We start from the raw sequence: 23,072 nt of genomic DNA, 5'->3' as shown, positions 1-23,072 counted from the left end.
TCCCTCCTTCCAGCGGGTCTCCTTTCTTTATTTTTTCCCCCCTTCTTCTCAACCTTTTTTCCTCTCTTTCGAAGATCGTCGCCCTCCCAGCCCCTTGATCAAAGCATTCCGCTATTCTGATTTATTGCCTGCTTGGTGAGGCTTTTTTTTTTTTTTCCTTCCTTTCTCTCCGTGGCTTTTTTTTTTTTTTTTTTTTTTTTTTTTTTTTTTTTTTTTTTTTTTTTTTACAAAGGCGACCTGAGATCAGCCATTACTTTCCTTGGCTCGCTTATAGGAATCTCTTACATTTGGTGCTTGCTGCTGGTGGTGGTGGAACCGCACTCGGATTCTTTCATCCCCCACACCCCCTTGCTGTCCTCTCCTCCCTCCCTTTCTCCTTCCCTCTCTCCCTCCCTCCCTCCCCCGTTATTCCGCCGGGGGAGCCGGATTTGTGGCTGCGGTGGGGCGGGGGGGGACGAGAGCGAGAGGGAGAGCCGGCGAGAGACATGGATGGCCCGGCGCGATGCAACGGGCTTCGGAAGAAGCGGCGATCGCGGTCCCAGCGCGACCGGGAGCGGCGAGCCAAAGGCGGGCGGCGCGGCTGTGCCGCCGGCGGGGCCGCCGGCCCCGGGGCCGCCGCGCTCTCCTCCTCGGGCTCGGAGAAGGAAGACAATGGGCCCCCGCCGCCGTCCCGGCCGCGGCCCCCCCGGAGGAAGCGGCGGGAGTCCTCCTCGGCCGAAGAGGACATTATCGACGGTTTCGCGATGTCCAGCTTCGTCACTTTCGAGGCGCTGGAGGTAGGAGCGGCGGCGCTTTGTGTGCGCCTCATTGTGTGGGGGCAGCGGCGGGGGAGCCCCCGCGGCGCCCCCCGGACACCCCCCCCGCCCCTGACCCCGGTCCCCGGGCCGGCCCGCCGGGGGTGCCCGCGGGGGCGGTCCCGCCGCCCCCTCCCCGTCCCCGGGGTGCCCCGCTGCCCTCCCTTCTCCCTCCTGCCGCCGACACCTGCAGCCCGGCGCGCCGCTCCCGGCGGGCGGCGGGGCCGGGGCCATCCCCCCGCGCGGGGAGCGGGGAGTTGTGCGCGGTCCCCCGGCGGCGCTTCCCCTCCCCTCCCACGGATCAAACTTTTCTCGCGCCGCCGTGGCCCGGCGGGGCCGCCCACTCGTGTCCGCGGGGCCGCGGGGGGGGCGGCCGCGCGTGTTTCTCGGGCGGTCGCGGTGCCGCTGCGGGCGGGGGGCGCCCGGCCTGCCGCGCTCCCTGCCGGCCTGTCACGAGTGGGCCCCGCGGTGGGCGGCTCGAGTCGTCCCCCAGCGCGAACGAAGGGGCTGGGAGAGCCCAGGCCGGGCCGGGCGGAGGGAGGAGAAGCCCCGCGGGGCTTCCCGGGCGTCGCTTCCCTACGCCCGGCCCGGCCTCGCCTCTCCGTGCTCCCTCCGCCCAGCCACTCGCGGTTGTGGAACCGCTGTCAGCCCAGCCAGGGTCGTGGTGGTGATGCTGCCATGGAAGGGGACCTCCAGCCTGCGTGTTTGAAGGGCTTTGTTGTTTGTAAGTTCTGATCGGGAGAAGTTTGCTGTGGTGAAAAGGAGATTTATTTGGGTTTACGTGCACTGGAGGCACAACTGGAACGATGATGAACTGTCAAAATAAATGTGGAGGTAAAGCTGATTGTTTTACAAAAAAAAAAAATTCTGTGTAGCTTTTAAGATGTTTAAATATTTAGCCAGGAGTACTCAGTGGATTTTCAGGGCTTTATTTGTTAGTTAGTTTTTTTTTGTTTCTTGTTTTGTAGCCAGATTTTGTCTTTGGTTACACCTGTATCCATCCACACTATGCCTCCAACAGAACTTACTCTGGTGTAATTAAGGGAGTTTTTGTTCACTCCAACAAACCTCCACAAGGTTGGTGTTAGACTCATGTAAGCAATAAGGAACAAATGCTGAGGTAATGTCCAGATTCAATTTATCCACCATTTCTCACCTAGTAAGCCCATCCTCAAGTGCCCTGCTCAAACCAGAGGGACCAAAAGTGTGAATACATGTTTATAGGCAGGAGAGAAATTTGTATGCTTCTGTTTCGGACAAAATTCTGGTTTTCCTCAAACAAAGCCTTAGTTTGTGTCATTAAGCATCTTTATGGGAATAAGGACTCGAGAATTTGGCTGTAGTCCTTTTTGGAGAGGAAGTGAAGAGCAAGTTTAGAACTTGGTAGGGCATTTTAGAAAATGTCTTTATTCTGTTTCACTTCTTATTTGTTTATTTTCTACTTGAAAATAATTGCTGTGCTCTCTTTGCCAAGCCAAGCATGGCTACTACTTGCATCCTCTCATAATCCTGTATCACTAAAAAGGAGCACAGATACATTACCCAGTTCTGCCAGCTAATATCACGTTCAGATAAAACAATAGCTTGCACACTGAGACTTGACATACTTTTAATGTTCATGTGATAGGTGGCACGTTTTGACCTAACGATTTCATGCTGCGTTAAGAAATAATGTCACAAAATCGTTGTTAGGTGCTTTTTCCTGCAGCTCTGTATGCACGTTGAGAAACTTGTTTCTGAAGATCAGAGGGAGATGAAGGTGTCTAAGGCACAACCCCAGTGTGGCAGAAATTGCTCATGTGTTGCATGCAGCAGCCTGAAGTTTTTATTGTAATTCTGGTGTTGTTGAGGAGGTTGTGAGCGGCTGGTGGAGTGAGATACCCCAGCCTCAGTGAGATGTTTAGGTGTTAATGTGTTTGAGTTGAGTCAAGAAGCTTTGGGTGCTGTGGAGAGGTGCCTGGTGTTCATACACCTCATGCTGTGGGTCTGCCCCCAGCTCGTTGGAGGTCATGCAGATTTTCCCCAGGTTCCAGAAGACACTCGTGCCCAGAATGTAGACAAGACTTTCTGAGCCCATGTCTTAGGCTTGAACTTCAGCCTTGTTTTGGGCTTAGCACAGCTGAAAGGGTGCAGAGACAGTGTTTGGTCTGCTTGGTGTGAAAAACTGTGAGAGGGAACGTGCAGAACATTTCACCCACTTGAGGATCTAAGCCATGGTTCAGAAGGGGGGACATGGGTGGATGGTGGCTCATGCAGGAGGGGACAGCCACTGTGGAGGGACATGGCTGAGCTCTCTGCTTCTGGGGACAACCTTGCAGCTGTAGGGGTGTGGGTTGGCTGGGTGTGAGGTGTCACCCAGGACTTTCTTATGTATCAAGTTGCAAAAAAAGGAGCAAGAACTTCCACACAGCTTGATTTCACCTTTTACTAAATTGTCTTTTACTTTTTACCCTTTACTAAATGGCTTTTACTAAATGCTTTTGCTTTTTGTTGGGATGACTGAAAAAGCCCAGCCTGTTCAAAATACCAGGTTGTGTGAAACTTGTGGATGGCAAAGGGACACAGGTGCTGCACAAGGACACAGATCCCATGCCTCTATAACTGCAGGAGGAGTCATCCAATCTGTTATGGTTATGTTGATAAAAGTTCCCATCCCTTGAAGCAAGACTTTAACCAGCTCCCACTCTGGGAACTGCTTTTCTGTCCAGGTGTCAGTAGCCTTGTCATACTTCTCAAGTGTAAATTGTTTGGTGTTGAAATAGAGGCCATCTGCTTCTGCTTATCTGTCTCTACATTTATGGCACCCTGTACCTTGATGTCTCTAATGTTTGTGTGGGGAATACACAGGAAGATGGAGTTAAATGAAGAGAGTGGGATCTCACTGTGGATTTTTTCCTTCTTGGAGTGACAGCTGAGCAATTCCAGTGTCATTGCAGATGTGGCTAGACTGATCCTTCCCTGGCCCTGCAAGACTTCAGTGTAGCTGTAGCTGTGTGCAGTAGGGGCCTGTCCCCTACACTGGGGAGCATTTTGGAGCCTTGACCTTCAGAAACCAGCCCTTGATGTGTAGTAAAGCAGCTGAGATGTTGTCCTACAATTGGTCACCAGATTCTCCTGTGAGTGGCCTTGCTGGACTGACAGCAGCAAGCCCTGTGGTTCACTCCAGAGCAGTTACTCACACGTTGCTGCCCTGAGCTCCCCAAATATCCAGCCTGGATATGCAAGAAGGCACAGACACTCTGTACCTGTGTTAGTGTGCCCAGTGGCTTGTTGAGCTGTGGGTTTTCCCAGCTTGGAGGAACCTGTGCAGCACTGCTGGTGTGTTTGTTACCAGCAATAACAGCATGAGGTTCTCCAAACCCAGGTGGGCATTTTAGACACCAGCTTGACAGGGAAAGGTCATTTCTCAGAATGTGATAAATCAATCCGTTGGAGTGACTTTGTCCATGATGTGCTCTGGCAGTGCTGGCAAGGAGGCTTTTGCAGAGCTCTCTGGTGGGGTGAGATTTCAGGCAGATGTTTCTCTCCCTTCTACCCCCTGGTGCAGAGGTGTCCAGGCAGCAGACTGACATGACATGGCTGTTGACGTGCCTTGGTGAAGATGGTTTGCTGTGATGAGAAAGGAAATCTGACCTGAATGTTAAGATGGCTTAAAGCCTGGGAAGTACTTTATGTTTCCTGAGTCAGCTCTGACCATCCCTATGGAGTAAGCAGTTGGTTTCAGGTTTTCTGAACACTGAGTAAGGTAATGAGGTTTTTCTGTGGATGTTTGTTTAGCTTCAACTCAGGCAGCTCATCTGACAAGCCTGAAATGAGACACAGATATTTATAAAGCCCAGATAGAAGTGGGGTGGGAAGTGGGGGACTTGCATTTAAAGGGGGATTCTTGTTTCATAAAACTGTCACAATTTCTCAGTGTGCATTTGCTGAGCTAATTTCTGTCAGCACACAGGCATTAGTCTGTTTTGAGACCGTGCTAAATTATCGTCAGGTAAAGCCCAATATAATTAATTACAAATGAGAAATGCTGACAAATATTTGTCAAGGAGCTGTTTAATGAGCTTCAAATTCTGTGTCAGATGATTCCATCCACCTAGTGTAAATAATTTTTAAGCAATTGTTCCATGGTGTTTGTGTGGTTTAGGCAGATGTTAGCTGCAGCACTTTTACAAGTTGCAGGGATATCATGATGGAGTAAAGCCTAACAGCTGATCCGGGCTTTAAAACAGAGACACTGCAGAAACAAAATGTGCAAGTAGCAGGAAGGTTTTGAAGGTCCTGTGGTCTCAGTTGTGTGTCTGTGTGCACTGACAGTGTGGCTCTGTGTATGCATCTGAATGCAGGAATTTGCTTTAATAACGGGTGTGTGATACTCATCTCTAGGCATGGCCCACTGAAAATAGAAATAGCTTGGCTGTGTGACAGCAGAAGCTTTGAGCTGGACACCAGAATGGCTTGGCTTGCTGTGTGCTTTTCCTCCCCAAATCATTCTCTTCTCACCAGTCTTCTAGCTGGCCTGATTAGACTGTTTGCTTAAATTCTTTGAGATTTCAAGCAGGTTTGTTCTGCCTTGTCTCTATCCCTTCATATTTCAAAAGGAATTTGATCTTCCTGCCTTACCACAGCAGCATCATAACATCAGATGTTTGTTTAGTGCTGTCAGCAAATCTTGGTGGCCCTTCTTGTGTTTATTGACTGCTTAGATACTTAGGTGTTTGTCCCAGTCTCTGTTTGCACATGCGAGTCTGCAGATTTAGACCAGCAGAGAAAAGAAGGGAGTAACTAAATGAAGATATCTGGGGATGAGGAGAGGTATTAAGTTTTGTGTGACACTGGGATATCATACGAAGCGATGCATTTATTATTTTCACTGTGTATTTAGAGGAAATAGTAAACTGACCCGAGATTAAATTTTGAGATAACCTTGACAGAGCAGCTGACTATCTTCATGAAAACCTCAGTGACCAGACCTGAAAAAACAGCAACTAGGACTGAAAGTGGGACTGAAAACAGCAGGATGCATATTCCACAAAAGGAATGTCGAGGGTGAGGTTTGAAACATATGTTGCTGTCGTGTGTGTACCTGAATACTTTAAAGATACTTTAAAATTATTTTGAAAAGCTTGGTACCTTTCTGGGAGGCAAGGCACTCCTAACTCCAGCTGATTTCAGTTGCTGTTGGAGAGCTGAAGCTTTCTCTTTGGGCAGATAATGACCAAGGATTGAGATTGTTGCATAAATATTCTTTTAAGCTCCTGAAGGTAACTATGTAATGAAGGTGGGGATTTTTGCCATTCCCATAGGTGATAGTAGGAGGCACAATGGCCTTGAGTTGAAGAAGGAAGAGTTTAAACTATAAAGACAAGTTCTTTTGGATGAATGTGATTCAATTTATCTCCACTAGCACCGCTCTTTAAGATTAGCACTAACGAGAAATATGCTGCACATCAAAAGACAAAAGACACCCTTATCCTCCTTTGGCATCTTTTTTTCCTGCTATTTGGGGGAGTAAGCAAGCTCTTTCTGATTAAATACCTGGGGCCTTTGCTGGCACTGAAGGAGTGTAAAATCCAGGGCAGTGGTGGAGTCACCATCCCTGGAGAGAGTTAAAAGAAGTGTAGATGTGGCACTTGGACACATGGTTAGCAGTGGGGCTGAGTTAATGGTTGGACTCTCTGATCTTTGAGGCCTTTTCCAACCTAAACAGTTATATGATTCTATGATTTATAAAATAAGGGTAAAGGATCAGGAACTTGGAAGGAAAATGATCATTAGGGAAAGGCAAAAAAAATCATCAGAAAGACATCAAGGGTCTGAGTAATTGAAAGATTGACTTACAACACTGAGATCAATAGAGAAATAGCAGGGACTGTATGGGAACACAGAGAGCCAGAGGGGGATGTTGTTACCAAAAGTGGAAGTTTCAGGAAAGTTCCACTGTTGTGTACAAAAATGCTCCTTGGTGAGAGCCCTGCTGTCAGTACCAAGTGGAGACAACCAAATCTGTCCCCATTTAAGGAGTCCTTAATCCCAGTAACTTCAGCTGGGAGGAAGGCAGAAAGATTCCTCTCTCGCTGAAGATCATCCCCTCCTTCCCCCAGCTCTGCTACTCTTGTTTTTTGGGGTTTTTCTGAACACCTATCAGTTTGACTGGGACACCCTACCACATTACACTGGGGGTCTGACCTGCAGCATTGTAATTATCTGCAGCTAAATTAGAAGTTTAATCTTTGTTCTGAGCAACAATAAGTTGAGTCAGATAGGTTTTAAAAATAGCCCAAGCTCAAGTTTAGTGAAGTCTCAAATGCAATTAATAAAAAGGTAATGGAGTTAGGAAGTTGCAGGCTGAAATGTGGAAATGTTTAACTCTCAGTTTTCCTGCACTTGAACTGCAGTGTTGCCTTGGTTCTGCAAGAGAAAATTGCTTCCAACATTTCTCTGTCTTTTTGTACATCATCCTCGTAATTTACCAGTTCAGTATCTTGTGTTCTTGTTGGGGTTTGGCTCTGCATGTGCCACAAATTACCAGCTGCGTGCATTTTTTTGTATAGTTGGTTTGTTGTCGTTTTGACTCAATGCCAAGCCATGGTGAAGACCACTTCAGAACATCATAGTCCTCTAAACTCCTTTGTTGTAAAATGGATATGAAAATCCACTTTGTAAGTAATGAGGAATGGCTAATGCAGGTAGGGATTTGTTTTGCTGTAACAGCAGAACGTGCAGTGGCAATTTGTCAGATCCCCAGCTCAGCTCTGCTGTACTGTTTGCCTTTAAATAGTGTGTTACCTTAATGTCTTGAGATTTTTCTCCTTGTATCTTGGCAACACTGCTGCTGAAGTTCACACACTCATGTAGTAGAGAGAGAAGATTTTAACCAAAAGGTTATGTCTTCAGCCTGGTAAATACTATAGCCAGGAGTTTTGGTTCTGTCATCCTCTGTGCAGTAGTGGTGGAATAAGTCAGCAAAAGAAGTGGATTTTCCCTTGGCTCTGCACATACAATTCTGTTTGTGAGGTTCTACTCATGAGGTTTCATTTGATCGTGGTGCATGTGCTCCGTGTGGATTTACTTGGTATTTGGTGTGCATCTCAGTCCTGCTGTTTTTAAAATGTCCTGTGACAAAGGCTTGGGAGATGTGCAGAGGTGTGCTGATATCTGATGTGCCCAAGTTCTGGCTGGCTGAACTTCTGATTGTGTAATGCTGGCTGATGCACATATTACTGATATGATTAATACACCAGCTCCACACAGGAACAGTTACTCAGAGCCATGCAGGAGTTCAGCTTGGTGCTCTTTCCAGGAATGATCACCCTTTAATCTGTCTCACATGTGTCTGCCAGCTTCCTAATGTGGAAGCTTCTTCTCCTCTACAGTTTGTGCTCTTATAAATTCTCTCTTTTCCTACTTTTATTTGATGCCAAAGGAGACTTAATGGTTTGAGAATAAAACTGCTGTCAACCTATTCTCCCCATCCAGACACAAGCTTGGACTTGTCCTTTGTGGGATGAGCTCATGAAAAGAGACAAACATTTTCAGCCTTTGGGACAAGCCCTGTGCTGAGCATCATTTGTGTGAAGCCACCTGGAGCAGGTTTGTGGATGGTGCAGGATGACAGTGAACACCAGAAGCAGATAGAAGTAGGCACCAGGAGGTTCTAGGTTAGGTTAATGTTTGGGTGGCTGAAATTCTGAAGAGGTACTTGTGTGTTGTGCAGTAATGCTAACAGTTGTATCAGACTTTAAAACATGTTGTACACTCCCATAAAATTAAGTAGTGGTCAGATCCAGACCAAATTCATGAAAGTTTGTGAGCAGCCTTTTTCTGTCATAGGCTGTCCATGAGAGGAGCAGTGTTTTAGAGGAGAGTGTGTAACAGTGCTAATACCTGGTGCAGGTGCCTGCTTATCTGTCAGTGGAATCCAGAGCCACTGTTGCCTGCTCCTCTAGGTGCAGGTTTGGGTTACCATGTACCAGGAGACCCATCCTTGGGGACCCAGGCTGCTCTAGAGTGTCCTGCAGCTGCTCCTAACTCCCCCTCCTCGTGTAGTAAAGGCATTGTAATTCCTTTGCCTGTGAAGTGGAACCAGTGAGACAGAAATTGTTGCCACTGACTTCTCCAGGACCACACTTGGGTGGCTCTTGGGTACAGGAGAGCAAGGTACAAAACCTGTGTGGTGAAACTTCTCCCTCCTGGCAAATCTTGACAGCCTGCGTTTTGTTGTTTGCACATCATTTCCTATTTCAGAGACTGAGATGAGCTACAAACATGGTGATAATTGCTCTTGGCACTGATTTTTGTTTATTTTCTCTCTGAAAGTCCTAAGTGACCTGAGACCTTTCAGTCTGATAATCTGTTTAGGTTGGTTTTGGGGTTTTTTTTGTTTGTTTGTTTTTTGTTTTTGTTTTTTTTTTTAATGAGACATCTACTTCTGCAGAAGGTGGGAATAGAGGATAGGTGGCTGAAGGACCTGGCTCCTTGCTTACATGGATGGTGGGAATGGCAGAGAGGTGGCCAAAGGACCTGACTCATTGCCAGCAATGTGGCTTTGGTCTTCATATGGCCCCTGACAACTTCTGTCAGCTTCCTCTTGTCTGCTGCACATCCAGGTGTTTAGCAGCACATGCCTCCAGAGGGTACCATCAGTGTCTTCCAGGGGTCCTCCAGAACCTGGGATCTGTTGCCCAGCTTCCAGACTGCCCAGAGGAAGGAGCTGGGAGGTGCTGCTGTTGCAAGGGCCGGGTAACACACGGCTTGCTCCAGATTGTTGGGCATGGCTGGCATGGTGTGGCATCCATCAGAGAGGGCACTTGTGGAGGGCTGAGGCAGTGAAAGTAGTTCTGACCTCGGAGGGGTCTGTGTGGTGAGAAGGCAAGGGAGGAAGTGCTGCTGCTGGGGATGATTTATGTTGTGACTGTTGGTGTTGTGGGGTTTAATGCATGTCAAGGGTACTTTGACCTTTGAATGGAATCTTTTGGTGTGAATTTGTGTCTTTTCTCCTTTCTTTTCTCTCCTTAAAGAAAATTCAAAATAAATACTGAAAATCAAAACCATCTGTTTTGAGAGGACCAAATTGCCTGTCTTAATTTTATGGGATTTGGATATTACTGAACGATTAGAAGTCCTACTAATTTTTACTGTCTGGCTATTGTGCTTGTAGGCAGTGACTCTGCTAGCATTAGTCATTTTAACTATGAAAAAAAAATGCAATTAATGTAGCTCAACAGCTGAGTCTGCTGGACTTTAAAAAAAATGAGGGAAAAAAAGTAAATTTTAATGAGTTCTGGGATCATAAAGATACATCTGGTGGATGGATTAGCCAAGTTTTCAACCTCAGAATGTGTATTGAAAAACTCAGTGAATTATGTAGCTACAAAAGAGGATCTTTGCATGTTTATAAGGCCTCAGTGCAATCTCCTTATATTTGCCTAATGACAAACAGACATCTCACAGAGGTGCAGCCCAGAACACACAAGGGCTGAAACAGCTCCCTAAGCTGAGAGTATTTGTATTGGGATGCTGCTACTAGTAAATATTAGAGAATCCATTAAATGTAGGGGGGAAAATATTTTGGTATTGGGTGAAAGAAAAGAGAAGGAAGGGAATGAAGTGGGGTAGAGAGGAGAGGGAGAACTGCAATTTGAAATGAACATGATGTGTGGGCTAAGATATTGTGCCTCCACTGCTGAACCAGAAAATTTATAACAACTGTTTGTCATGTGTATGTATTTATAGCCATTCACATAATGAAGAAGTTTCATGAGGTTGTAATAACATATCAAGATGGATGTAATTAAAACAGAAGCAAATTGACACCTCTAGATTAAAGGCAAACTCTAAACTAATACACCTGTACGCTGTCACTTATGTATTAGTTGTCTGGGGCAGTCTGCCAGATATGCAAATAAAAAGACATTGGCAAATTTCCTTGGATGTGTGGTTATGAAAAACCCAACTATTTAATCATTTACCTAGCCCTGCTCAGGTTTGCAGCAAGGGTAGAATTTAATAATTTGGTGTCACCATGCTTTGTGATGGGCGGAGGGTTAAAGGCTGCAGGGTGAGGGGAAAGGAGCAAGGAGAAATACCGGGCAGGGGCTGTGCAGCTGGGGAATAATGTTCTTTACAGTGGGACCCTTCCCTCAGCAAAGAGGTGTCAGCTGCTGCATTTCAGATCTGCCCTGACTCTTGAAACTCCAGAGCGCTGAAGAGTCCTTGACATTGACACTGTGTAGCTTTTGAGCACAGTTCAATGCTTTTTGAAAACTGCCCTTTAACAACAGGCTTTGCTTCTGTCACGCTGCAGGTGCAAACTTCTAAAATTTATACTTTTGCACCAATTCAGATCTGATGGAAATCATTACAAGGTCCTTGAAATGGCTATAAAGTTGCTTAGGAATTTTACCTAAGAGTATTTTTCAAGTTGTTTCAATTTGCAGAAGCCTACAACATTTCCAGTGGAGTTGTGGACATCCATTTCAGCCTGTGGTCAATAGATCTGCTCTCCTAATTAACGCTCAGGCTGCAAAGTGCTGATGTCAAATAGGCTGGTGGTATGGAGCAGGAAGGGAATTAGTTGCCTTGTTAGTTCCGGGGCTGTGAATGGAACTGCCAGCCTTGCTTTTGGGTAATTCACACCCCGGATAACCTGCATTCCTTTAAGTGCCTGGGGACAGAAACAAGTGTTCCTGTGGCTTGTGAGTAACCCTGTGGCTGGTGATGAGGGTCTTCTGTTAAACCCTGATGTCTGTGCCTCCAGCTCCTCCTCCCTGAGTGGGAAAAGTGCTATCTTTTGTGGGTTCCTCAGATGGTTGCTTAGATGTGTGAAACTAGTTATAAGTAGGTTGATACTATGGGAGCTCTGGAGAGCTCAATGAAACCTGAAATTCTGGAACTCAGTTTTGAATTCGAGCTTGAAGTTTTTTGTCCCAGCTGGGGATGATCCACAAGAAAATCCCACTTTGGTCTGGAGTTCTGCAGAGCGGGGGCTGCTGAATGCACCAATTTCCAGGGAGCTGATGGCATAAAAACTCCAATTGGCATGTTTTGTTAGACTTCTTCTGAATTAAAGAGACTCCTTTTTTAGTACATCTGGACATTAAGGATCACTCATACGAGGTACATGGCTTCAAAGTGATTTCAAATGGTAGGATTTTTTGTCTTCAATATTTCAACAACTTTTCTTCCACCTTTAATCTTTCATGAGCCAAAGCTTCAAAAGATAATTAGTAAAACATGCTTTTATCTGCATTTATCTCAAAACATTATTAATTTTTTAACTGCAATTATAGCAATCATTTCAAGTTTACTTTATATTAATGAGTAAAGGATTTTTTGAGAGAGCATGAGCCTAAATATGGCTATATTGGCTGAGTTGAAAGGTGCATTTATGTGAGTGTGCTTTTGTTTTCATTGCTAGGGATTGAATTTCCGGTTCCAGGAAGTAATATTTCACATGGATTAAAGTCTTTGAAATGCTTTTGCCCAGATTCACTAGATCATTTTGAGGAGCTGACAATGATAAGACCTGGATCATGCACTTTGCAGGACCTGGCTACTGAATATCCAGTTCCATGTTTCCCTTGCATTGGTGATTTTTGCTCCATGCTGTGCATGTGTTCCTTTGCTTGTTGCCCTTGGCATTGAAATGTAAGATATTTGATGCAGACAGTTTGTTGTTAATGAATTAGCAATGAACTTGTAAGCTTTCACCTTTACCATTCCTGTCTTTGTTATAGGCAGATTAAGAAATTTATTAGTATTTGTACTTCTGGGAGAAATATGTTCATGTCTGTTCCTGTCTTTATTGCTGCTACTAATACATCCAGGTCTCTCCAAGTGGTGTCCTGCAGCCTGGATCCTGCCTGTAGGGCCTGAGTGTGGCTCCAGAGCCCCATGAAAATTGTGGCACTGGCACAGAAATATCCCCACACAGGTACCCATGGCAGAGCCTTCAAAGCAATGAACCACTGCAGAGGACTACTGGAAAGAAGCACAATTAAACCCCCTTTTCACTATAGTACAGCTTTTGTACAGTTTTGCCCTGTGAAGGCTGCTCCTCAGCTCTGGCTCCTGCTTCTCCATCAACAGGAGGCAGAGATTTTGGGTTGGAGCTGCAGTTTTACTGCTCTGTGCCTCCTAAGGAACCAGGCAGAGAGCAGGCCTGGGGCTGCTGGAGGTGATGCTGGGCTGCTGGCATGGCCCCAGCTACCACAGGCAGCAAGGTGAACAGAGCAGGCCTCCTTACCCATCACAAGGGTAAGGATAAGAAAGACTTTGTGGGGTTTTTTTGGGGTTTTTTTTTTTTTTTTTTTTTTTTTTTTTCGTTGTTTCCCTTTATTTGGGCCCTGGTCCTGGATGTCAGAGAGGATTTGGAGTAAGTGAGCACAGCCTTGGTTCACATCTGATTTTAGTTTCTAAGCTGGGAGTGGAGCTCCCCTGCCCTGTGGTCCCTGGGGAGGTGGATGGGCTGGTGGCTGCAGCAGTGAATTGGGCAGCTGCATAGGAGAGCACATGAGTGTATAATCAGATTTCTGATAAACCCAGGTCTCTAAGTCCCTTGAATGGGCAGCTTTGCTGTGAATGGCCTTGTGAGGTCTGCTGTGGCTGCTCTCTTTGTTTGGTACTCTGACAAAAAATTGCTCTGGTGTCCTTGTTGGCATATTTTTACATCTGTTATCCATATTTTCGATTTGTTCTGGCTGCAGTCTTATTTTGTTTTGCAAAATCTACCTGGGATTGGGACAGAGATATATATTTGCTAAGGCAGATTTGGAAATTGCGTTGTTGAAATACAGCCCATATGGGCCATTGTAAAATGGTTACTGCAGCATATAATTGCCTTCACAATGATGTGCTTTGTCATTTTCCTTCCATCTTCAAAGAGGCGCTCCTGTAGTCTGCTGACAGCAGTGGTGGTATTAGAAAACATATGGATTTGTAAAGGCATTAAACTGTCTTTAGTTCAAGGATTAGATTACAGTGTTAGAGTGTGGGTCACCACGTTTTCGTGGGCATAGGCTGCACTGCAGTGTGTTGGTTTATGTTACAGGTTAGGGAAGGGTTTGTTTATTTATTGAAAATATCTGGTATAAGATCCTTTCATTGGCATGGGGAAGGAGGTGTCTCTTGTGCATGGTATGAGCTGCAGCTCTGTCTGAGGGCCATGGCCACACCTCACCCTGCATCGTGTTGGTCAGGGCTCACCATCCACACTGACAAGTTATCTCATGAAATGCCACTTACAACATAGAAAAATACACAGAATATAAACCCCACAAAACCGGCTTTGAAAATGTAAGAGGTTTTGTTTTGTTTTTTTTAAGTCCTCCATGCTGGGCTGCTTCTCTGAACATTTTGTGTATTTGTTTTGTGTTCATTTTACACTGCACAGCTCCACACATTTTAGAGTGCACAGCAATCTGTTCAGCTTTTACCTCTTTTTCTGTGTTCACAGTTTGAGGTGTGGCTTTTCTGGGGTGGTTGGAGGTCTGCAGTGCCTCTGTCAGCAAAGGCCTGTGCAGCATTCTCATCATGGGATGCACATGTCATGGACATGGCACACAGCCTGTCCCCAGCCTGGAGTGATGCTCATGCTCTTACACCATCTAAAGGGGAAAGCTAGAGAGTGGAAGGGATAATACACATAAAGAAGATCCTTCTTTTTTAGTTTTATTACTGGTTTTATGTTACTTTTTGCAGCCTGCTCAGTTCTGTGCTCTGCCTGTCTGGGACCCTGAGGCCAGTGGGGGCTTTTTTCCCCCATGGCCACCTTCACCAGGTGCACTTGCTGGTGTGTTTGGGTTTGCATAGGTTGCTTCCAAAGCAACTCTTTGATACCTCTTTTCCCTGAAACAAACACACTCTTTTAATGAAGGTGCTGAGCCTGTCCTTCAGAGGCAGGGGCTGGTTTCTGTGCTGTCACAGCCATCCTTGGTGACCTTGGAGCAGTCACTCCTTTCCCATTTCAGCACTGTGTGAGCACCTGCTCTGGGCTTGTGCTGAGTAGGGATGGATTTGGGATTGGATCCATGTGTGTCTCTGGGGACCTGAGATCCAGGCTGTAGATTTGGGTTTCTTGACTGAGAAGAGCAGGCATGTGGGGACAATGCTGATGTGTGAGGTAGGATTTAGTGTGAAGTCAAAATATGTGCTTAGGGATCACCTTGAGTTGGAGTGTTAGTTTTGCTGTAGCTGAGTTTTTCTGTCCACAAAACAGGTTTAATAATACTGTCCCTCTTCAGAGTTTGCCTGGCTACTTAATTAGCATCTGCAGGGTGCTGAAATAGTAAGTGGTTAACATAAAATATCTACATAATTTTACTGTAGGACAATAAAGCACCAGTGCCTGTACACATGTAGCAAGGACCTGCCTAGAACACTTATTTAAATAACTGAAAGCACTTTTTTTTGTTGTCAACCACCTTTTAAAATAAAGCTATAATTTTGCCTTAAAATTGCTGACAACAGCCAACTACATTAAGGAAATCTGATGTGAAGGGTAACACAAGGAAATTCTGATTAATGCTTTATCTTTCTTTATTTACTGTTATGATTATTAAGTGTGTAAAAGTTGGTGTTGCTCAGTTATGGCTTGCTTCAGTTTTAAATCACTTAGAACATTACATGTCCCAGCTGTGGTGGGTGTCATGGCTATTTATGGTAATATCTCTCCTTAAATCCATTGCAGAATAGGGAAGAAACTCTCATTCTGCCTACAAGAAATGTTAAAGGATGTATTACTAACTCTGGCAGCTGTGATGGTGATAAGCAAATTAGGTCTGTCATTAATGCCAGGGTCTGCAGGTATTATATGTCATAAAACTGGTATATCTCTGGTACCTGCTGGCCTGTGAAAATAAATAAATATAGGGTTTTTTAATCCTGCTGTAGCAAATTAAAGAACAAAGCTGCTTTACCATAAGGTTTGTGTAAGGTGAACACAAAGTTCATCTATGTGGTGTGTTTTTGCAGCAAACAGTGCAGAAGGGAGAAAGAAACAGTCAAGTGAGAGGCTCCCACTGATATCCCCAGTTTTTTTGTGGGCCTTTGGCAGGGCTTTATTTAGGACTTATTTATGCAGATGTTTAAACCAGTCTCTCTTTAAGAAAGTGTTTGAGTGTGTTAAAAACCATAGCACAGTGCACTTGCAATCAGGACATGCTGAAGTGCAGTCAGGAGCAATATGTTATAAGGTGTGTACAGAAACATACCTTTAATATGAAGCTCCCTAACAGTGGCTTGTTTTTAAAATATTTATTTTGAGGGGAAGCTTGGGAGAGTAGCTTGGGATTTTTTTTTTTGGTTTGGGGCCTTCAGGAGATGGAGTCTGGTGGGACAGCTCCTGGAACTACAGGGCCAAGGCATGTTACAAGCTCTGCCTCATGCAGCTCGGCATCATCCTGTGGGATGCAGGAGTGGCCACATGCTGGAGCATCCCTGGCCACACTGGAAAGGCCCAGCAGAGCTTGGCTGGGGGACCACTGGTAACAGTGGGACTGAAATAACTCACTGGCATGAGCCTTTTTTTCCATCCCTTAGCTGGATGAGTTTGGATTCAAGCAAGGTTTGGGTCTGGAAGTAACTCACAGCATCAGGAGTCTCTGCTGTATGGGACTGAATTTTATCCCTCCCTATGAGAAATGGTGAACTTTGCAGCTTTACTTGCAGAAATCCTGGTAGTGTCAAGTCATCAAGATTTCCCTGGCAAGTGGCATTCCTTTGGGTGATTACTTGGCAAAGCTTCTGCAGGGTGCTTTCTCCTCTCCCTGGGGCAGACACCTTCCCATCCCACCACATATTGTTGCTTTCTCCAGTACCAGCTAAACAGGTGGCAAGATTCAAATCACCACTCTCTGAATGGAGCTCGCTCTCCACAATAGCTCACCAGAGGCCTGTTTTGTTACAGAACATTGATTAAATAAATATTCCTATGCATACAAAAGAGGAGAAATCTGGTACAACACTCTGTAGTTATTTTTCCATTAATGGCAAGGAGCTCTCTCTAATTTTCCTGCCCCTTTCAATCTGTTTCCCTGTCTCCCTCCCTTCCCATCACTACTAATGCCTTGAAGTGCATGAGTAACATACAAAGAGCTCACAATCCCTCTGCTTCAGATCTGCAAAGCTGTGGCTCCAGCTCACTGTGCTTTGGGAAATCCCCCTGGCCCATGCAAGGCAGAACTGACTGCTCCATGCATGTGGTTTTGTTTAACTTGATATTTCACGTTCAGTATCAGCATTCCTTGAGCTAACTGGCCTCCATTAATTTATATAGCAGCAGTTAAAAATACAATTTTGCAATACCAGCATTTTGCATAGTATTGACAACAGGGGCAGAATATTTGACTTCTGAACATCTTTTTTTCTTCAGTGCCCTTCTGTGCCCCCTGATTTTTAAAACCTTTGAGGCAGAAGTTACTGCTCTGTGGTTTGAGCTGGTGGAGGTGTGTGTATATTTTGGAAGAAAAGCACCTCATACTCAGAGCCTGCAGCTCCACTGCAAGCAGCTGATCTGATTTGGAATAAAATGGTGGCATCTAAAAATAAATACAGGGTAAAGGATTAATAAATATAGTGTAAAGGGGGGAAAATGGCTTGACTAGTTGTAAGTTCAGTAGATATTTGTCTCAAGAAAGAACTTTTGATTGAACAAATGTCTCGCTGCAATAAATGTGGACTATAAGGAAATACCATGGATTTACTTTGGCTCTGCATTGATGTGATAGAGATAAAAATCCACCCTAAAGAGAGTAACTCAAATTTAGCTTTTTTTTTATTATTTCCCTGCAGGCAGTGATATCTATTACTTTGGAAAAAACTGGAGTCAGCATTTCTATATAATCATTTTTCTTAAACAAACTTAGAGCAGTTGAATTACAGAGCTGTTACGCTAGAGAAGTAAATTGTGTAATACATTTTTTAAAGTTTAAAGACCATAAATGAAGCCTCCTTTCATTATATGAGTTTGTCTTAAAGTCTTAAAATACTTGTCACAGTTGGTTAGATTTAGGACCTGGAGGTCTGTGGGTCTTTAGGTCTAGGATCTTTAGGGCTGGAGAAGTACCTGTTGGATAAAGCTGATCATCTGGGCACTCTGTCAGGGACAGCCCTTTCCCCTTTGCCTGAGCTGGGATTGCCATGGTAGAAATGAGCAGTGAGCACACTCTGCTGTCCCCAGGGACAGAGAGCTTTGTTGGCTGGGGGTGAGGAAGGACTGGCTCTGGCAGAAGCCCTGTGCCTGTCTGCTCCTGCTTACCGTGGGCAGTTAGTTGGAAGTGACACTAACCTGAGTTTAATTCTAGTTTTACATTGCAACAACATGCCAGCTGTTCCCTGTATTCTTCCGTGACACTGCAATGTAATTATTTTTTTGTTATCTTTCAAGATGTAATTTTATGTTGGTGTGCTTTCCCGCTAACCCTTTGGCACAGAAAATGTACAGCTAATTCATTTTTCTGGCAACATGAAGAAGCAAGGGAGAAAAATCTCAAATTGTAGGGCCAAGGGGCTGTGCTGGAGACAGCTGAGGAGGGATTTGCAGGGAGGAAAGGCCCTGTCTCAGATGGAGCCTGAAAGCCACTGGGACGTGTGCAGTGATTAATGGTGTCGTTGCTTTTTAGCTTCATCAAAAGGTTTCAGTGTAAGAGTTTCTAAGGAATGCTGATATTCACAGGAACCTATCAAAGGGTACAGAAGATATCAAATGAGCAAGCAGGAATGGGAGTTAATTACTGAACAGTGATTACTCTGATATAACCAATTATTGGATCATTAAGTGTTTATTACCTTTTTTATGCTCCTTTCCCTCGTAAGTGCCGTTTTGTCCTCATACTATTAAAAAAGGGGTGGATCTAACACATAAAAGCCTTTTCAAAACCTAGCAGGTACTGAGAGGACATCTCACCCCAACACCTGGCAGGCCCTGCTTTCCCTTGCTTGGCAGGTTTGGGGTCAGGTGCTGTGATCCCTATTTAAAGGCCAGATTATCTCACTGCCAGGAAGGGGCTGGGGGGAGCACAGCAGCAGGAGCAGGGCACACGACAGCAGCAGGTATTTATTGTATTTGCAGGGTGCCCCAATGAAGGAAGGAATGAGGAATCTGACTCCATGTTCTCAGAAGGCTAATGTATTATTTTATGATACTATATTAAAGAATTCTATACTAAACTATACTAGAGAATACAGAAAGGATACTTACAGAAGGCTAAAAAGATAATAATGAAAACTCCTGACTCTCTCCAGAGCCCTGACACAGCTTGGCCCAGATTGGACAAAGAGTGAAAACAACTCCCAGCAGAATGCAATGGAACAATCTCCAAACACATTCCACATGAGCACAGCACAGGAGAAGCAAATGAGATAAGAATTGTTTTCCTTTTCTCTGAGGCTTCTCAGCTTCCCAGGAGAGAAATCCTGGGTGAAGGGATTTTTCAGAGGATGTGAATGCCACAAGCAGGTTCACTGCCCTTCCACATGGGTTATGTTCATTCCTTCTGCTCCTGCTGGAAGTGGTTGGTGGTTTTTGTGTCCCTGTGTCACCCAGAGGCTCTTTCTAGGGCTCCCTGGCAGAGGACAGAGTGCCATGGCCTTCAGTTTCCTTGTGCTCAGAGCATCTCTCCCTTTCCAGGCACTAAGCCTCTCTTAAGAAAGAAGTTTCCATTGCAAGGCAGAAATGATGCTGTTTGAAAGAGAGACATAAGCCCTGCACTGGGCATCTGCAAAGTGAAAAATACCATTTTTCAAGCTGAACACAGTTATTTTGGGTGACATTTGAAGGTTTAAAATGTTAAAGCAATTTTTAAAAATACAGCTATTTGTGACTTTTGTTGATGAACCTTAAATGTTGAGTTGTTTAAGCTTCATATCACCAGAGAAGTATGGGTCAGGGGAAAAAAAAATAAAAACCCAAATCTTTTTCTCTGTCAGCAGAGCGTTTTTTGGCAGTGGCCTTTAGTGGTCTGTGTGTGCAGGGGGCTGGGAGGGGTCTCCATGGACCTTGTGCCCTTGGTGGTGTTTGGGGGCAGGTGGAGACATATGGAGGTTCCTCCCAGTCCTGGTATGTCACAAGCCCCTAGCAGTGGGGTCTGTGTCTCTGCTGTGGACAGAGCAGAGCTGGGGAGGCAGCCAGGGTGCTCTGCCTGGTGGGGGATGTGTGACCATCACCAGATCTGCTCAATAAGGCAAATTCCTCTGTTCCCGAGGTGTGTGTCATCCTCAGCTACCAGCACCACCTCTCAGCAGCCACATTGGTTCTATCCAGTGCCCTGTGTGCTTGTAGAGGAAGTTCTCAGGAACCAAATTTTTCCATGCCCTTGTGAATTTAGCTTAATCATTTTTATGATCTTCCTTAGAGGATTGTTAGTTTTTTATTAATACCTCCCTTTGCCAAGTTGGAAATTTGAACCATTTCTGAGCTAAATTTTCAGTGAATCTTTTTTTATTCCTCTATTCTTTTTACCTTTTTCTTTTTCTAGCATAATCTTACCTGGACCTTCCCTCACAAATGGGATTTTCAGGTTTTAACTCTGACACTCAAGCCCCCATGAAAGTCGGTGGGGAAGGTCAGGAAATGCACAGCAGAGATTGAAACCAGGAAGCTGTTTGTCACTTTGTGTTATTACTGTAGGGAAAAAAGAGGAAACTCTGTTAAATTGCACTCCCTGTGCTCCTGGGAGTATAAATTACTGTCTTCTCTGCACTGCTGTGTCAAATCAGTTATGTGGCAGTTGGGACTTTGCCCTTTTTGGAAAGATGCTTCCTCCTCCTGATGGATTTTTCTGTAATCCTTCAAAGGAGAACTTTACTCTGAGTTCATTTCCCTATTTTTCTTAAAAAAAAAAAAATTAAAACAGAGCAGGTTTACTTTGCAGAGGAAAATATTATGCAGGTCACAGCTTCCTCCTGTGCATGAAGATGATTTTGTCCCCGCAGTCAGGACTTGGCAGCGATGCTTAAGGATGTGCCGCTCGCCGGAGCCCATGATCCCACACAGGTATCTGCCTTAAACACCATCACTGAATATCCAGCAGCAAACTGCTTCCTCCAGCAGTGAATCACAGCTGTGGAAGGCCCCTTTAACCTGCTGCAGTCACAGCTGGGGGGTTGCAGGCTCGTTTGGGGGGTTCTGTGCCCCAGCAGCTGCGAGGCGCACGGCCAGGGCACGCGGTGCTCTGCTCACAGGCATGGCTGTGATTACCCCTCTTTGACAGCCTCTGTGCAAAATAGTAATAATAATAATTGTAATGAAATGTCCCTTAGGATTTCCTTTTAATAAGTGAACACACAGCAGCTGCTGTAAACTGTCGTGGTGGTGTCACAGTCTCTCTGAGGAAGGCAGAGGGCAGGCGAGGATCCCGGGAACGCGGTGCAAACAAGGCGTCCTGTGTTTGAGATCCTCCGTGGAAACCGACCGTGGTTCCAAGGCCATGGGAGATGAGCCAGTCTCCAGGACTGCTACAAATGTTATATTCCAATGAAAGGTCAGCCAGAAACAAGGTCAAAACAAGCGTGGTACACCGAGCAAACAGCGAAGCTGCGATGCACAGATAAAGGTTAATGTGAAGGGCTATTGGCATTAGTGCAGCGTGTGGTCAGCTCGCCGAGGAGCAGGGGCTGAAGCAGGAGATAATGAGGAGGGTTTACTCTAATTCTATTAGAATGTATAATTAACTAGCATAATTGATAGCAATTTTCCCTGTGTGTCTGTGGCTGTGTGTACGTGTATGTAAAGTCTCATTTTTGGCTTTTGTGTTGTTGTACCATTGCCTTGAGCTGATGGAAACCCTCCCTGGGGCTTGGGCTCACTGTCTTGCTCAGCCCATGGATGCAGAGGGGGAGCAGTGTTTCCAAAAGCCTTTTTTTAATCTGCCCCTGGATTTAGATACGGTATCTACATGGTACCCTGGATAAGGCAGATCTGCTGCTGATAAAGGTCTGTAGTGCCAAGTGCTTGGATGAAGTTCGTGTTTGAAGAGGGACTAAGGGACAGGTCAGCCCTGTTTCTTTCTGGGTTGTTTGTACCTTTTATTCTTAATGTCCCTGTGAAAACAGAGCTTAAAGTGAATTTTGCTTTTGTGCTCATCTTTTGTACAGGATAAAGTTCACTCTTTGTTTCTATGCAGAGACATAACCAAACTCATGGTTTAGATGCACTGGGGATTTTAATTTTTCTGGTGCATAAAGATGACAAACCATTGTGGATTTCTTGGCCCCTTCTCTAGAGAGAGCAGAGAGTAAATAAGCTCCTAAATCAACACAAAACCAGAGTCCTGACCTGGTGATGTTTGGGATTTTGTTGGGTTGTGAACAGGTGGGGAAACCTCTGCTTTGGCATTGCTGCTGGATGCTGGGAAGTAACCTATGAAAATGAAAAATTAGGCTTTACCCACATGGCTGATGTTGTTGGGTTGCAGGAAGCCTTGTTGTACCTACTGTTACACCCTGCATGCAGTATGAAAACATCAGAGAAGGAAATCTCTGATTGGTTCTGTGGTGGATTTTTTTTTTTTTCAAGTATTGAATGATTTATCTGGATGGCTGTTTAGCCTGTCCACTTTCTTCATTTTGCAGGGTACAGTTGAGGGCAGACATTACTAAATAGTTTTTCTGGTTTTTTTCTTTCAGTATCTGGCAATACACATTTTTCAAATGTAAATGCAAATAACCTTCTTCTCCATTCTTAATCCCTTGGGATGGGAAACCTAAAGGCCATATTCTTCCTTGAGAGAGGGATTTACCCTTCCAGCTACATTAAATGTTAGCTGGAAACATGTGGCTAACGGCTCCCAAATACTAAGCTGAGACTCTTCCCTTGAGGTTCTGGTTTATTTGGAAATTTAATTTGTAATTTTATTTTTTTCTTTCAAAGGTTACACAACTCTTTAAGCCTCTGATTTTAGGTCACTCTGCCTTTTACAGCCAGATCCACCTCATCAGTGAGAAGGCTCCCTGAGGACTGCAAAAGACTCAGGCTTAGTGTTATCCAGGAAAAATGTGTATAATAGTTGTATTACAAAGCAGTAGGTAATGTAACCCCCGTCTGTCAGCCTGATGAGCACCATGTGAATGGTGGTGTGGTACAGTTGCATGCACTTAAAGCCCTTTTTGACAAAGTAATGCTAATTGTCCCGGGCTGAGTGATGCCAGGGGCTTAGAAATACTTACCAGTACTGATAGAGGAAGCCAAGAGAAGTCAGGTGGAGAAATCAGGGAGATTGGCTCTCATGTGGAGTTTCAGTGTCTGAGGCACTGCTAAATCTAGCAAAGGATTAATACCAAAAT

The 23,072-nt window shown here is 45.0% G+C and overlaps 1 protein-coding gene across 6 annotated transcripts in view; it reads left to right on the top strand.

Annotated features, from left to right (window-relative positions):
- Nucleotides 1-470: 470 nt before the first annotated feature.
- AUTS2 (activator of transcription and developmental regulator AUTS2) overlaps nt 471-23,072 on the top strand; it is a 797,141-nt gene continuing 774,539 nt past the window's right edge. For all 6 annotated transcript variants that reach the window (XM_059866086.1, XM_059866083.1, XM_059866081.1 and 3 more), the window contains exon 1: nt 471-776. In XM_059866086.1, the coding sequence (XP_059722069.1) occupies nt 486-776 (291 nt within the window). In that variant the 5' untranslated portion in view covers nt 471-485. The remainder of the gene's footprint in view (nt 777-23,072) is intronic.

Source organism: Haemorhous mexicanus, chromosome 22 (assembly GCF_027477595.1).
Source record: "Haemorhous mexicanus isolate bHaeMex1 chromosome 22, bHaeMex1.pri, whole genome shotgun sequence".
Lineage (NCBI taxonomy): Eukaryota > Metazoa > Chordata > Aves > Passeriformes > Fringillidae > Haemorhous > Haemorhous mexicanus.
The sequence above is the reverse complement of the archived record's forward strand: the minus strand, read 5'-3'. Positions and strand labels throughout refer to the sequence as shown.